General features: G+C 38.7%; 1 protein-coding gene and 1 long non-coding RNA gene across 7 annotated transcripts in view; one reads left to right on the top strand and one right to left on the bottom strand.

Annotated features, from left to right (window-relative positions):
* LOC138740364 (uncharacterized) overlaps positions 1 to 16,756 on the bottom strand; it is a 153,803-nt gene that overhangs the window by 35,724 nt on the left and 101,323 nt on the right. For all 3 annotated transcript variants that reach the window (XR_011342862.1, XR_011342863.1, XR_011342864.1), the window contains exon 3: positions 12,707 to 12,849. This is a non-coding gene — a long non-coding RNA (uncharacterized lncRNA). The remainder of the gene's footprint in view (positions 1 to 12,706; positions 12,850 to 16,756) is intronic.
* Positions 1 to 16,756, top strand: part of kdrl (kinase insert domain receptor like) — a 138,426-nt gene that overhangs the window by 113,455 nt on the left and 8,215 nt on the right. For all 4 annotated transcript variants that reach the window (XM_069892898.1, XM_069892901.1, XM_069892900.1 and 1 more), the window contains exons 25-28: positions 6,105 to 6,204; positions 7,631 to 7,736; positions 11,221 to 11,354; positions 11,486 to 11,576. In XM_069892898.1, coding sequence (XP_069748999.1) covers positions 6,105 to 6,204; positions 7,631 to 7,736; positions 11,221 to 11,354; positions 11,486 to 11,576 — 431 coding nt within the window. The remainder of the gene's footprint in view (positions 1 to 6,104; positions 6,205 to 7,630; positions 7,737 to 11,220; positions 11,355 to 11,485; positions 11,577 to 16,756) is intronic.

Raw genomic sequence — 16,756 nt, 5'->3', positions numbered from 1 at the left:
TCAATATAATCTCCATTTACCTACCTTTTCCCCATGTCCCTTAATTCCCCTACTCCACTGCTTCAATGGGCAGTGAATGCCACATATTCATCACCTTCTGGGAAAAGCAGTTCATCCTCATCTTCATCCTAAATCTACTACCTGCAATCTTGAGGCTATGTTCCCCTAGTTCTGGTCTCCACTACTTCTGATCTCCCCTACTAATGTAAACAACTTACCGACCTTTATTTTATCTATGCCTTTCATTATGATTTTATTTCATAAGATCCCCTTTCATTCTTCTAAATTCCAGCAAGTACAGCCCCAAACAACTCAATCTCTCTTCAAAGGCTAACCTCTTCATCCTTGGAATCAACTTCCTCTGGACTGCCTCCAAGGCCAGTACATCCACCCTCAAGTAAGGAGACCAGAACTGCATGCAGTTCTCCAGATGCAGCCTCACCAGGACCTTGTACAGTTGCAGCATCATTTCCCCCCCCCCCCACCTTGCTAATGGCACTCAGGCTATTTTTTTTAATTTGGAGATAATAGGCCCCCCTGGCCTACGAGCCCATGCTGCCCAAAGGCCCACTAACCCCATATGTTTTTGGAATGTGGGAGGAAATCAGAGCCTCTGGAACAAATCTACGTGGTCACAGGGAGAATGTACAAACTCTTTATAGATGGTGCCAGATTCTAACCCAAGTCATTGGTGCTATAATCGTGTTGGCTAATTATTACATTAACCATACCAGCTAAGGCTACTCAGAGATGAAACATAAAATGCGATAAATAGCTGAACTTTTATCCGTGAAGAAGAGATCAATGAACGTCAATCAGAACTGTTAATTCAGTGTCTTTAATAACCTTCAGCTAATTCTAATTGATAATTAAAACTAAACTTATTCTATCCTATCAATTGCTGTAACAATGCTCCACATCTCATATTTGATATTTACTGAAATCATTCAAATTCTTTTTATCCATGATCATTATCAACCTTAACGTATATATCCTGTTTTACAAATACAGGTATATCCTGCTTTACAAATACTTGAATTACAAAAATTTGCTTTTATCAAGAAAGCCGTGTTCGCTTTTATGAAACGATTTGACTGGGTTTTCACTTTTACGAAAATAGCCTCCAATAGCAGTGAGAGGGTCTTCGATTTATGCCATTTCGGCTTACGAAAGATTTCCTAGGAACGTTCTAGTTCCGTAAAGCAGGGTATACCTGTAAATGTATCTTCTCCAGTGGCTAGTGGTCATTATTCCACAAGTGTTGATAGCATTTTATCACTGAAAAAAAAATTTAAAAACTTAAAATTCAGTAAAAAAGAAAAAAAAACATTTTTCTCCCATTAAAAATTTGACATAATTTTGCATTGTTTATGTAACTGGACATAACCCAGAGATCAAAGCCTAAATATCAACGGAAACATTTAAATTAATGTAAATTGTGAAAATAATTAAATAAATTTAGAGCACAGGCCAATAAATACTATTATTCCCAGTGAAGTTCAAATCTCATTAAAAAATAAAGAAGTTATTACAGCCCCACAATTCAAAGATGTAAAATCATTAATCTGGAGAAGTTATGCAGGTCAAACAGCATTCTTTATATAGCAAAGATAAAGATACATAACCTTCATCAAGGTATGAGCAAAATGTAGGCAGGTGTCTGAACAAAATGGTGGGGGAGGGCCAGGAGATGATAGGTGGATTAGGGAGAAGGAAAATGGCTCCGTGAATGGAGAGGGAAGGTGATGGAGACTCTGAATGAAAAGTCATTCATTTTATCCAGTCAAAGATTTTCTCTTCTTCAGTGTTATTATTTGTTGTGGAATATTTGCTGTCATAGAATGGTCTTTTTTTTTTAAAGTGGTTTCACATGAGACGTGACTACTATTGAGGAAAGGATAATATTTCAATTTAATGCATAATGAGGCCAAAGCCAGTCAGGTTTATGCCATATACAGATTAGGAGGAATGAATTTCCCACAGTCAAAAATTATTTTCATATCTAATTAACTGTCATATAATTTCCAAACAGTACTTCTTCAGCTCAGTATATCAGTGGAGTGTATTGGCTTAATTTAACTAAACCCCACCTATAGTTCATACCTTCATTAAGTAAGAATCAAAACTTTAGAATTAGATAATTACTGTATATTTTGGTGTATAAGTTGACCCTTAAAAACTGATTCAACATACAAGTCGACCCTTGAGAAACAAAAAAAAACAACAGATTTTCATTGAAATTTTTATTGAAAATAACAACATATTTTGAACACTTCAAAATCACTCTCACTATCTCAGCAAGCAAATCCATATTGTCACTGTTTAAAATGTGGGTCCCAATCAGTATCTGATGAGGCAGCTTTATCTTCAGTGATCCACAATAAATCATTAATTGCACAAGAGATACAGCATTTTTTAAACAATTTTATTAAAGTCTCTACTTTAACTTTGTCCCATGCCTTGAACACAAAGTCACACAACACAGTAAGCCCCACCTTTTGTGAACGATTTTTCTGCATTCGACATGCATGTATTCCATTCCTGACGCACATGGTCTTTGAATGGCTTGTTCAAGCAGACATCGAGAGGTTGCAATATAGACGTCAAACCACCCGGGATAACTGCCATGGAAGTATTATGTGGTGCTAATCTACTTTTAGTGTTCTCAGTTAAGTGGCTGGGAAACATATCCCAGATCAGCAAACTCCAATCTTTGCATAAACAACCTGGCTGCCTGTTTCACACATTTTCTATCCATAGTTTTATATCATTTTCATCCATCCATTCATCCTTTTTCATGAAAATGTACAAAAATACCTGCTGGGAATTTTATTTTAGGTTTGAGTTTGCGTTTGAAGATTACCATGGGTCTTAACTTTGTCCCATTGGCCATGCACAATAACAACCACTGTAAACGTGATCCTTTCATGGCCTATACTTTTGTTTGGCACAGTTTTAACACCCTTCCATTGCCTGTCATGTCATAATTCATGAGGGTTTTGTCCATGTTTCCAATATTTCCCAAAGCAAACTGGTGTTTCTGTTGATTACATATAATAAACTGGTGAAAATTTACAACTTTATGATCAAGATCTTTTGGTAGTTCCTGAGCAATTTTTGTTTTTTGTCATAATATCAGATTTTTCCTGTGCATGAAACAGTTGAACCAGCCGACTGTAGCCTCAAAACCTTTACTGAGGTCTGGGTAAGACTTTGCCCACTTCAGTGCAAATGTTCTTATTTTATTTTGCGTGACTATGTAGCAATCTTGCCTCTGTTCACGTACCCAAGCTGCAACATGATTTTCCAACTCTGGCCAACGAGTGATTCCTCTTCTCATTGAACATTGCTCTTTTGGTATTTTTCTTAAAACCTCTTTTTTCTTCTTCCAATCTCTTACCAACTTCTCACCTACATCAAATTTTCCTGCAGCAGTGCAGTTGTTGGTTTTCTTGGCCATTTCTATTGCTTTTACCTTAAAATTTGCTTCCTACTTTCATCGTTTTGATGGCACCTCCATGCTAAAAATCATCTCCAGCCAATGCCCAGCAGATCAATCATTCCAATTTTCAGGGGTCGACTTATACGCTGACAAATGCCCAACATCTCAGGCATTGCCATTTTTTTTTTCTTTGGCTTGGCTTCGCGGACGAAGGGGGAAGAAAAGGTCAACTTATCCGCTGAAATGTATGGTATGTTGTTCTGAACATGCCATATATTCAGATACGGTGTGTATGATGGTTTCTTGAGTCTGCAGGCCATTTCCTCATATCTCTTTTTGGACCACTTCCATCATAACTTTATTGCAGCCATAGCATATTTACTCTACTATAAAGTTAAATGTCATTTTTTTTATATTTTTATTCAGTTTAACATAAGCATAAATGCAGAATTGACAATTACATAATCGTTTGTATACAAGTAAGCACGAACAAAAAAGCCTATGAAAAAAGTAGATCAAATTACTTGTACCTCAAAAACATTTAATTGAAATGATCCATGCGACCATATTAAACCCATTTGTTGAAATTACGTATAGAATAAAGAAGGAGAAAAAAAAACTAAAAAACTTGAAGATGCTGTGCAGAATAAATTTGTAAATTAACACGCTCTGCTTTGCAAAAATGGTAAAGCAAGCGGAAGCCAGATTTTCCCTTTGTTACACTTGGCAGAAGATTTAGCCTGGATAGTACATGTAGGAAATTCAGTCAAGGACAATTCCTCCTTCATCGGTAATGGATGGAAAATTAGACTGACTCCATTATGGGCATGCATCCCTTTCCACCCCATTTTCCTCAATATGGTACATGCAAGCTACCTTTTATGTCAAGTTCAATAACAGGATGAAACAACCTAATAAATCATAAATTTTGAAGCAGAGCCCAAGCCATCCAATAAATTACAAAGTACTCCCTGTTAATTTAGGTAAATGGAATTTTGATTCACAACTGTTAATAAGCTAAATATTTTGCTCTATTGATGTTCCAGTAACTGCATAACATTGTAACAGACATCAAACACTGTAAAAACTACAGCAGTTGGAATCCATGATAAAATTAGCCATTAATGATGCGTGCAATTTTTTAAAACATTTTCTGGAATAATAGAGTTCTGATTGAACAGGATATGTCAATAATATCGAGAAACAATAGTGGATCCAACATAGCATTTGATGTATTTGATTCATAATCAGAAAACAGACCCAACAAATAGTACTTTCTCATGGGGTATGTGTGTCATTCTCCAAGGCGACAATTTAAAGATCATCCCAAACATCTCCTTGATGAAATAGTAACAAGTTGCCTTCTTGAGTACCTATGTTCTTTGTGACGATAGTGCGACATTTCTGCTGTGTAAGGATTTTGTATATCTTTCTCCAGTGATGATGAATGAACACTGGCAGGTTTTCAAATTGCAACTTAGAAGGGAACTTGCTAGTGGTTGTATTGGCCTGTGTGCCTGCTGCTCTTGTCCTTCTGGATGCTAGAGGTCATAGTTTTAGAAATGCTGTCAAAGGACCGTTTGTGAAATGCAACAGTGCATTTTGTCGATGGCACATATTGCAACCACAATCCGCCAGTAGTGGAAGGTATGAATATTTAGTATACTGGATAAGATGCTATTCGGCTTTGCTTGAACTTCTCCAGAGATACTGGAGCAGTACTTATCCAGGCAGCTGAGAATTCAATGACATGACTGACTTACATCTTTGGGGAGCAAGGAAGTGAGTCACTTACTAGAGAAAGCTTCACCTTATCACTACATCTGTTTACTAGGTGATGTGCTGTTTGCACTTTTGGTCCTAGATAAGACAAGATTGGCTTTCAAAGTATAATAATTAGATTTCCTTATCTTGTTGATTTAGGTCTCCAAAAGGAAACCTGTGTCTTATTTTAATCATACGTTCAGTTGGCCTCTTACCCCTGATTAATCTCTCACTTTTTGCCCTCACTGGGATATATTTTGGCTGTTGCGAATACAAATGATGGAAACTTAATCTCAGGAAGTAAATTGGGAGTGTATTGTTACAGTAACTGTACGTGGATAAATGGAGCAACTGCTTTGAAACAAGCTCATGGAAAAAAATCTGGACTGTAAAATTAAACAAAATTTCCTTATAAGATTAAATTTTAGTAGTAATGCTTCAATATCAACATTCTGAACTCAGTGTCTTTGTTCACTATTGGACATTAAATCCTCTAAAAATACAGGATGAAGGGATTTGGTACAAATCAATTTTGTATGAAACCCCTGCAGTAGCTCATTTTCCACAGGTCACCATCTTTGACGTTGTATACTCATGCCCTGTGAGCTGCATTAATAATACTCAAAGCTCATTCTGCGGTTCCTCAGTTTTTGTGGGGTTTCTTGTAATTTGGATTGGAAGTGTTGAAAGCTGTCCCCCTCTCAGTTAAAGTGTAATGTAGGGCAGTGGCATATCTAGGGAAGGGAAATCACTGAAATTGCACTGCACCCCCCCCACCCCTTCAACCCTTCACCCCGCAAACATCCCTTGCTGCCGCCATACGATCCTCTTCGCCTTCCCTGTTGTAGAACCCTAAAATTAATGTGTTTATTTTAACCATTTTGTTCTGTCTCCAAAGGGGCTTCTCCATATCCTGGAGTTCAGATCGATGAAGAATTCTGCCACAGATTAAAAGAGGGAACGAGAATGAAACCCCCTGAATATTCCACACCAGAAATGTAAGACTCATGACTAATGTTGTGTTTTTTAAACAAATTGTTCTGATAAATTTCTGTCCCAATCATTAGAGATGAACATAAATGGTGATACCTAGATTTCCTTTGAACAACCATAAAGGTGCCACAATACCCTAAATTAGTGGTTTTCAAACTGCCCCCTTAAACTCACATTCCACCTTAAGCAATCCCTATGCTACAACAAGTACTCTATGATTAGTAAGTGATTGTGAGTGGGAAGGGAAGGTTGAGAACCACTGCTCTAGACCCAATTGTTACTGAAATATTTTGCTTGAGAAAAATTGTCATTGGCCCATTTCCTTTGGAGTTCTGAAACCGTGCACATATCGAGTCAATGAGGTACGATTAAAACAGTGGTTTTCAAACTTTTTCTTTCCACTGATATATCACCTTAAGCACAGAGCACTTATGGGTATGGCATAGGGATTGCTTAAGGTGGAATGTGAGTTTAGGGGGGCAGTTTGAAAACTACTGCTTTAAATAAATTCTAGGACAAGCACTCAGGAGATTCTAACCTGAAGCATAATTCCAGAAAATGTAGAAATACCAACTCGGCCCATATTGATATTTCTGCTTCTCTTTTCACAGATGTGGACTGGCCCATTGAACATTTGCAGTATTTTCTGTTTTTAATCTCAGATTAGCAGAAACTGCAATTTCTTGATTTAATTTAACTGGAAATCAATTCTCATAGAATAGTTTGTAGTGAATGCCAACTCCACCTAGTTAGCATCTCATGATTCCTTTATTGTCATGTAATTAAAAACAGTCCAATAGGGAATTTGCTTTCATCTGCTCTAAGGCAGACAGTTTTGCCATCAGCAGGAAGTGCCTCTCATAGTCAGAGAAAGTGAACCAAAAGAGAGTCCCTTCTGAGTCACCGAGTATCTGTGGATTTGCCTCCAGTGCTGCCGCAGCCCCTGCAGTATCCAGTCCAAACTAATGACAACCCGAGCTCCAGACCAAACCTCCGGCTCAATCAGGAAACCTTCAGCATCCTCTCCCATTCCAGTTCCAATACCTGGTACCCCTTCAACCATTTGTGAGCTAGCCTCCAACAGTCCGCTGCCTGGTGTGAATCCTTTGACCGCAGTCGCCAGCAGCCTGCATGGGTTCCTCGCCTCATTTCCAACAGCCCGCCACCAGTGTGTTCTTCAGCTGTAGAACACTTCATTGGTCCACCACCGTGATTACTGTCCCGTGGGTCATTTCCTCTGCTTCTCCTTCTCAAACGGGGTGGTCTCCTGGTTTTCTGGTACCCTGCGCCAGTCCTCACTGACACAAAAATAAAGTTGGGCAGTATCGTATCCACCCCTTCCATAACAATTTGAAGTCTGAGGCATTCCCTTCCAGAATTTAGACCAAAGTTTATGGGTTTACAGCTAACATACATGTGCATCAATTCCAGCTATCAGACAATGTTAAACTGTTGGCTTGAAGAACCAGGAGAAAGGCCCACCTTCAGTGAGCTGGTGGAACAGCTGGGAAATCTCTTGCAGGCCAATGTACAGCAGGTAGGAAAACCAAGTTTGAATATTGCAATGGAAGTCCTAAAATCTAGATTGCTGGGGGATTGGGTCAGTCCAGATTTTTGAATTTTCTGGATTCTTGGGCAGTACTTTTAAAATTCAAAAGGAATAAAGACGAGATGTACCAGGTAAATTTTGATTGTTTATTCATTGGCAAAAACCTCATTTATCAAAATGACTTCAGAAAAATGAAGTCAACATCTATTCAGGTAGATGGTGTGGTGAAGAAGGCATTTGGAATGTTGGCCTTCATCAATCGGAGCATTGAATTCAAGAGTAGGGAGGTTATGATGAAATTGTACAAGGCATAAATGGTGATACCTAGATTTCCTTTGAACAACCATAAAGGTGCCACAATACTCTAAATCAGTGGTTTTCAAACTGCCCCCTTAAACTCACATTCCACCTTAAGCAATCCCTATGCCACATTTGGAGTACTGTGTACAGTTTTGGTCACCAAATTATAGGAAAGATATCAACAAAATAGAGAGAGTGCAGAGAAGGTTCACGAGAACGTTGACAGGATGTCAGGGTCTGAGTTACAGGGAAAGGTTGTGCAGACTGGGGCTTTTTTCTCTGGAGTGTAGAAGATTGAGAGGGGACTTGATCGAGGTGTTTAAGATTTTAAAAGGGACAGACAGAATAAACGTGGATAGGCTTTTTCAATTAAGAGTGGGGGAGATTCAAACTAGAGGGCATGGTTTAAGATTGAAGGGGGAAAATTATAAGGGGAAATTTCTTTACGCAGAGGGTGGTGGGGATGTGGAATGAGCTTCCGGCAGACATGGTCGAGGCGGGATCATTGGTTACATTTAAGGAAAGACTGGATCGTTACATGGAGAGGAGGGGACTAGAGGGGTATGGACTGGGTGCTGGTCAGTGGGATGAGGAGGGTGGGGATTTGCTACGGCATGGACTAGTAGGGCCGAACTGGCCTGTTCTGTGCTGTAAGTGGTTATATGGTTAAACGTAGTTGCTTGTTGCCGCTGTGCACGCTCGCACACACTCAAAATCCCGCTAAATTTTAAAAGTTTTCAAAAAGTCCAGTTCTTGGGTGGTCCAGATGTCAGAGATCCAGATTTTTGAACTTGTATGTATCAGGAAATTTGGAATGTGGGTAAATTCTTGAATGCAGAAATATCAGAGGTTTTTACATTTTTGTTAATAGTCAACCAACAAGAAAATGTTCAATGCCATTTATGTGTTAATGACAAAGTGGTTAAATTCAATGTTATTTTTTAATCGTAGCACATTCATTGGTCTTGATGAAGGGCTCTAAGCCAAAATATCAACCATTCTTTTTTACGTGTTTTTTCAGCCATTTCTCCCTCCCCTCCCCACCATTAAACCATTTCAATCCTTCTGATTCAGCTACTGAATTATTTCTGCAGATTGCAAAGACTGGGAAGGCAGTCAGTGCCCTGTGTCAGCCATACCACAGTAGCAGAAGGCTGCAATGGAAAGGAAGTTGTGAAGTGAGGTTATGCCTTTACCACCCTCCCTGCCATTCTGCCTCTCCCCAACATGATAATACATACTGAATAATTCCCCCATAGCACATGTCTCCCCAGGTCAGAGGCATGGGATTATAATTCAGTTGCCAATTTACTTCTTGGAACTCTGCAAATTCATTGCAAGATAAAAATAGAAATAGGTTGACCTTGGTTTTTTCTTATTAACCATACCTTCTGACTCTCCCAACAATTTGTTCATCTATTGCCATTGTGTAGGAATGTATTGCTAACCTTCTGACAGGAGCTTACAATTCTCATCAGTGCCTAGCCTTTGCATTGCTCCAATCTGGTATGTTGAGATGCAAATCAGAGACCATAGTTCTCTATCTAAGCATGTCACCTTGAGAATGAATGACAGGAGCTTCTACAAATGTGGCACTGGTACACTCAAATAATGGGATTAAATTTGTGGTGATATCCTTTTTATCCCTCTAGCCCTGCAGAATTCTCGTCTTTATTTTTGAGTTATGAGTTGTACTGCACGACATCTCTCTCTTTGCAATCCAAAGATTTTTTTTTAAACTTTTTTTTGGGAGGAAGCTGTTGGGGTGAAAACCATCTTGTATGTAATAATTTGTTTTTTATTATCTGTTCAATAATATAATTGTAGTTACTGTATGTATGGAATTTCTTTTTAAATGACAGGAGCCTCAATAAATTTTTTAAGACTTCCGTTGAAATTGGGAAGTCTCATAATCTATAATTAAATGCTGAAGATCTTGTATTCTCATTTAGAAACAGTGTAGAATGGCTGAGTTGGGAAATGAAACCTGTCAGTAAAGAAGACTATGACTTCTTTTGAAATTGTGAACGCAAATTGAAAGAATTACTTCAAATCTAACCATCCTATAATTCACCTGATTAATTCTGGATGCAAGTCTCTAATCTCCACACTATATATCCTGCAAAGCAAAAAAGAAAAAAAAATCCTATCTATAATTTAATAGAATATGTTCACTTGCTCTCTCCAATTCATGCTTTCTGTCATTGGTTGTAAACAAGAAGCAAAAGCTCAACAGAACTTCCATCACTGGGGAAAGGAGATTCATGCAGCTAATTCCTGGGGTGAGGGGTCTGACAGTTTGGGCCCGGAGTTTAAAGAGGTGATCTTATTTAAACATACAAGATCTGAAGGAGGCTTGACAGGTAGATGCTGAGATGTTTTCACCAGTCGGACAGTCATAAACAAATCAATAGTCAGTCTTAAAACTTTCTTTACTTAGAGAGTAATGAATCTCTGGAATTCTCTTACCACCCCCAAATGGTGATACATTTAAGATGGAGATTGAAAAAGATTTGCAAGTTTGAGGGTTAAGGGCAACTGACACAGAAGAGGAGTTGAGGCCAGCATAGGTCAACCATGATCATGTTCAGAATCAGAATTCATTGTCAAGAACGAGTCATGAAATTTGTTGTTTTGGGGCAGCATCATAGAGCAAACATTCATATTAGAACCATCTTACAACATTACTATTAAAAAAAGTGTACGAAAAGTAAGGCAGTGTCTTTGGTTCATTGATTATTCAGAAATCTGATGGCAGCGTGGAGAAGCTGTCCTTGTGCCTCTGAGTGCTCGTCTTTAGGCTCTTGTACCTTTTTCCCTGATGGTAGCAGAGTGAAGAGGGCATGGCCTGGGTGGTGGGCGTATGAGCGTTGAACGGTCGGGCAGATTTATAGGGCCTGATTGCCTTGTGCTGTCTGATCCTTCTCCCAATTACTTTAAACTATACCTTGCTTTTGGCGGCACTGCATAAAAAAAAATCAACATACTCCCTCTGCAATCAAAGTATAAAATGAGTTGAATAATTTGCAGCTGGTTGATAAATGTTCAGAAATTCTATTTTTTTTCAAAAGTCAGCAATAAAGGTTAATGAAGCACTGCAGTTTGAGCTGACCAGTGTCCTGTTCTGAAGCACATTCTCCTTCACTGACATGTGTTCTTTCCTTTATGGCAGGATGGAAAGGATTACATTCCTTTGAACATTACACTGCAAACAGATGGTAATACAACCCTCTCCTCTACAGACCCCAGCCTCACAGAAGACGTAGCAACCCCAAATGTTAATTACAATTGCACAGGAAATATTGGGTAATGCATGCTTTGTTATTAATCAAGAAATGTCCATTAAACTTTAGAAAAGAAAACAAATTTCTTTTCCTGTTATGAAATGCAAAACCTGACAGGATGGAATTGACGTTTTCTACCTTGGTCACTTGTAGACTCAACTGCAGTAATCCAAAAAAGAGACCACTCAGTGTGAAAACATTTGACGAGGTTCCTGGAGAAAACAAGACAACTGTGGTTCACAAGGTATGTTTTTAATATAGTTCTGCCATAGAACGATGGAAGATATATGACTTGGAGATGGTTTGGCTCTTCAAAGCTTTGTAGATCAAAAATGAGCAATGCATCTTAATCCTATTTTTTTTTCCTCTTGGCACCAAGGTCAGTTCTTCAAATACACATGCAAGTATTTTTCAAATGTAAGAGAAGTTTCTGCTTCCAACACTTTTTGGGTAGCAAGATTGAGACCCCAACCATTTTCTAGTCAAAAATATTTCCTTCCTCCCCTGAAAATAGTTTGACTCTTTGCCTTCTGGTATTTTTTCCAGTCCTTTGCTAAGGGGGAAAAAAAAATCCATTCTCTCCACTCTCTTTCAGTTCCTCAGAATTTATTCACCTCAATTTAGCTGATTCACAGCCCCAACCCTCCATTTCAAAGGAAACAAACCTATATGATCCAATATTAATTTTTCCTCTTTTCACAGTTGCTGCCCAATGAGTTAACTGTTTCCAGCATTTGTAAATTTTTATGTTCCTAATATCTAACTTTTTGTCTTGGGTAAAATTTTATGATCCTGGTTACTCTCCTTTGCAAACCTCCCTAGTGTTAATGTGAGTAGAATTGGCACAGAGTATAAACAATTGTTAACAATTGAACTCTGTCCAAAATTGCACACGAAATTTAAGAACACTTGAAATGAGAAAGAAAAATATTTTGTGTAATCAAGGGCAATCCTGTCTCCATTCATGGAAAATCTTCAAAGATTATCCAGCCCTCAATGACTTCAAAATCTCATTATTTCTGATTTAAATCAAATCAATTTTCTTTGACCTCTAATGCTTCTTTTTGAAAGGTATTTGTTCTGCTCCTTTTTAAAAGTTAGTAGTTAACCCAGACATAATTAGAATTGGATTCTACCACTTGTAAAATTTGTACAAATTTACAAAGTGTGAGCTGTAAAAATCCTCCAGGAATTCTGTCCCCAATAACACAAGCCTATCATCATGCCCAAATTATACAACATGCAACAAAACAATATATTTATTAATAACCACTAATAATCTAACAACAGCTAACTTAACCCCAATGATGTGCAAATATACGTATCAAACATTATTCCAAAATTCAGTCTTAGAAATCCTGTGTTGAAACTCACATTTAAACTGATGCCAGAAGTCATCATAAAGGAGGTGAGAGAGACTGAGTGATCGGACTGGAAAAACCTCTCAAATCCTTGTTGAGTTGCTTCTAGAGAACTGTCCTTCCATAAGAATGGTGGTCACAACTCTCCTTTTCATACTGTAGGGGTAACAAAATGAGTGACTTCCATGAGTCTTCCAAAACCCAAGCACGAGTCAGACAAAATGACCATCATAACGGTCACAATCCAATGAAGCAATTCTTCGGCTTCCTTTAACCAGATATGGGTCAATCAAAATAACCATTACAATTGTCATGGTGGTTCAATAATTCCCCTGACAAGGAGAATCAGCAGAATTGTCCATTCCACCTCTGTGTTTTTTAGTTTCTTTTTCAGTCTCCCAATCACATGACTGTTTTCCCTGGAAGAACAACCATTTTTCCCCCCCCAGAATATCAACTTTAGTTTATAGTCAATACTTGCTGGTGTCACTAATCCTTAAAATTACAGTCACATTAAATTAAATGTGAGCTTGTAATAGCACAACTTGGTTGGTAGATATATTAGCCAATAAATTACACCGTTCATCATTGCTGCATTGATGAATAATGTATCCAAATGAAATTACAACCTCTATTTTAACCCAAATATCTATTGCCTTCATCAAAAATAACAAGTTAATAATTATAAGAAAGAGTAAACTAATGTTGTAAGTTAATTCAATATCATTCATCCCATTAATATCACAGACAAAATCAGTCACTACACAAATAATGAGAGAGGGCAACTCACAATTTAAAAAAAATTAAAAAGACAAACCTTCAGAAACCTAATGATACTGAGATCAATTTTGAAGTTTTCTGCTCCTTTTAATTGGGAGATATTGAGGAAAGTCAAGTGAAGCTTTCAATTTGCATTCATGTGGATAGAACAAAACCATGGTGGGTGGACTTGCCTCCAAGCTCAACTTACTGATGGTCCACAGAAACATTTTGAAAATTATGTAAAATGACTTTTCAAGGGAATGCCAAGAATGATCAAAAATGTTAGTGGAGATATTGTGTGCATCTCATCTTTTCTTTCTTTGGCTTGGCTTCGCGGACGAAGATTTATGGAGGGGGTAAAAAGTCCACGTCAGCTGCAGGCTCGTTTGTGGCTGACCAGTCCGATGCGGGACAGGCAGACACGATTGCAGCGGTTGCAAGGGAAAATTGGTTGGTTGGGGTTGGGTGTTGGGTTTTTCCTCCTTTGCCTTTTGTCAGTGAGGTGGGCTCTGCAGTCTTCTTCAAAGGAGGCTGCTGCCTGCCGAACTGTGAGGCGCCAAGATGCACGGTTGGAGGCGAGATCAGCCCACTGGCGGTGGTCAATGTGGCAGGCACCAAGAGATTTCTTTAGGCAGTCCTTGTACCTTTTCTTTGGTGCACCTCTGTCACGGTGGCCAGTGGAGAGCTTGCCATATAATACGATCTTGGGAAGGCGATGGTCCTCCATTCTGGAGACGTGACCCATCCAGCGCAGCTGGATCTTCAGCAGCGTGGACTCGATCACCATGGTTAAGGCCATGCTGTCTGACTATAGCTCTATTATTTTTACATTCCCATTGCTAAAATGCCAGTATCTATTTTTAAAGATGACATTAAGACCTCTAAAGGAGTCAACAGTAAGTTTACTTATTTTATCAACGGAGAATGTTCCTCTCAGCAAGTATTTTTTTTTCCCCCACTGACTAATGAGGATGTATTGGAAAATTTCAGACACCTTGGCTCACATACCACCAGACAGGAGATCACAGATTTGCCAACAATTCTTCTGCTCCTTGATCATATCCAGGGAGGGTGCCCAAGTGGAAATAAGGCACATTCTAAACAATCAGAGAGTAGGATATTCATTATCAATGCAACACCAACATGGGAAAATGATACAAAATCTGACAAAATTTTAGTTCAGAACTAAAGCTACCAATACATTTTATTCCCAGGTGCACCTCTATGTACTAACTGCCTTCCTTCACTCTACTAATTATGCAACTGATTGATATTAGAGTTTTTAATCAGCTAAAGCTCACACAACTGAACATCTTGTTGGTGAATAGTTGGGGCAGGATTAGAGTGAAATTCATGTTTAAGAAACAATAAAATCAAAAAATAATCCCAATGCAAAAAAAAGTTTTGAAACTGATGCCAAATTCTAAGTGTAGATGCAACCATCTCTCGACACAAAATATTTTGTTTTCACTGCGGTCAGCTCTTACAAATAAAACAAACCATTAGAATTTAAGAACATTAAGACTTATTAGGAAACTATCAACACATTAGCATAGAACAAGGGATCCACATGAGTTGACATGAATCGATTATTTTATATCTTCCATTCCATAAATGGTTGAAAGTTTTGCCAATATTATCAGTGAATAGAGATTAATCCAATAAACATTTTGCAGTATAATTAATGTAACAGGAATTCTTTCCACCTTCAGCGGCAGAAGATAAAGACTAATAAAATAATCGCTTTGTCTCGGTCAGCCCTGCATTTGTAGGCACTAACCTCGCCTTGTTTATTTACATTCATGCACTGAGAAAGTGGTGCTCTGGTGGAGAACTCCCATGGATAGGTTCCATCTGGTGTTATGAGATCCTCGACTGGGCCCAATAGAAACCTATCCCAGTGGGCTGATGTCGATGCGATGGCAAACACTGTCAAAGCACGGATCTTGGTTTCCCTATATGTCAGTAGAAGAAATAATGTGTATTCTCTCAAATAAAACCAGTCGCATAACAAATTCAGTCCACATTGCAGTGAATCATGAGTAAATATGCGGCTTAGAGTTGACAAGAACATTAAAGAGACCCAAGATCAAGAAGTGACTGTGAATAATATTTCATATAGATGTGCTTTAATAAAGTTTGATTTTAAAGTGCATTTTGTCCTTTCAAAGATACATTTACAGATCAAGACATCCACTCTGCTAGTGGAAATTCAATTATCTTTCCACATTCATATTTCTCAAATGTTTCCATGAATATTGATTGAAAAATGATAGCCGGTGGGACTTGGCAGTCAGGCAGCATGTGAAGAGGTAAAGGGGTAGTCAGCATTTCAGAATCCTGCAGCCAAACTGAGAGTGGAAAGGGTTGATAGCCTGTTGAAGAGGTGAGGGGGTGGGGAGGGAGAGAGGAGTTGGCAAGAGACAGGTGGGTCCAGGTGAGGGAGAACTGATGGGCTGAGAGGAACAATAGAGAAGGGAATAGCACGCTCAGTAGGTTAAGGGTGTTAGCACAATGCTGTTACAGCACCAGTGAATGGGGTTCAAGTCTAGGGCTGTCTGAAAGGAGTTTGTACATCCTCCCCGTGTCTATGCAGGTTTCCTCCCACTATTCAAGACAGATGGGGGTTGGTAGTCAATTGGGTGTAATTGGGCAGCATGGACTCATGAGCCAAAGGGCCCTGTTACCATGCTCTATGTCTAAAACAATAAATAAATAAACTGATGGGGGAGGAGTTGGTAAAAACTGGGTGAATGAATCTGAGGAGAGAAAAAGGAGCAGAGGGGCATAGGTTTCCCAAACTTGAAGAATTAAAAGTTCATGTTATTGGGTTGACCTGACCCACTCATTACCTTTTTTTCTAAATCAAATTCCATAATCTTCAAATCTTTATGGTCTCCATTTATTAGTTGCCACCCTCTTTTGCTGTCTCTGGCCCTTCCCTTCCCCACCTTGCACCTTCAATACCTATCCCTTACCTGGTCCTGCCCTTCCTCTCCTCTTAACCTCTTCATATTGACTGAATCCCTTTACACTTTCAGTCTTGATGCTGGGCTTGATCCAAACCATCGACCATTCATTTTCCTCCATAGGATGCTGCCAATTCCTTTGAGTTGCTCCAAAAAAAAAAAAAAAAATTGTACAGTCTCCATCACCCTCAGTCTCTTGTGTCTATGTTTATCAGCAGAATGAGTTCACTAACTTCACTGTGATGTAGAAATGAGCAAAATCAGTGGAGAGAATAGGGTGCAGACGAGGGAAGACTAGCAGTTTGCAGCGTTTCTCATTGGGTATGTTATGG

The sequence above is a fragment of the Narcine bancroftii genome, chromosome 8 (genome assembly GCF_036971445.1).
Source record: "Narcine bancroftii isolate sNarBan1 chromosome 8, sNarBan1.hap1, whole genome shotgun sequence".
Classification (NCBI taxonomy): Eukaryota; Metazoa; Chordata; class Chondrichthyes; order Torpediniformes; family Narcinidae; genus Narcine; species Narcine bancroftii.
Note: the sequence above shows the minus strand (reverse complement) of the source record. Positions and strands in the feature narration are given on the sequence as shown.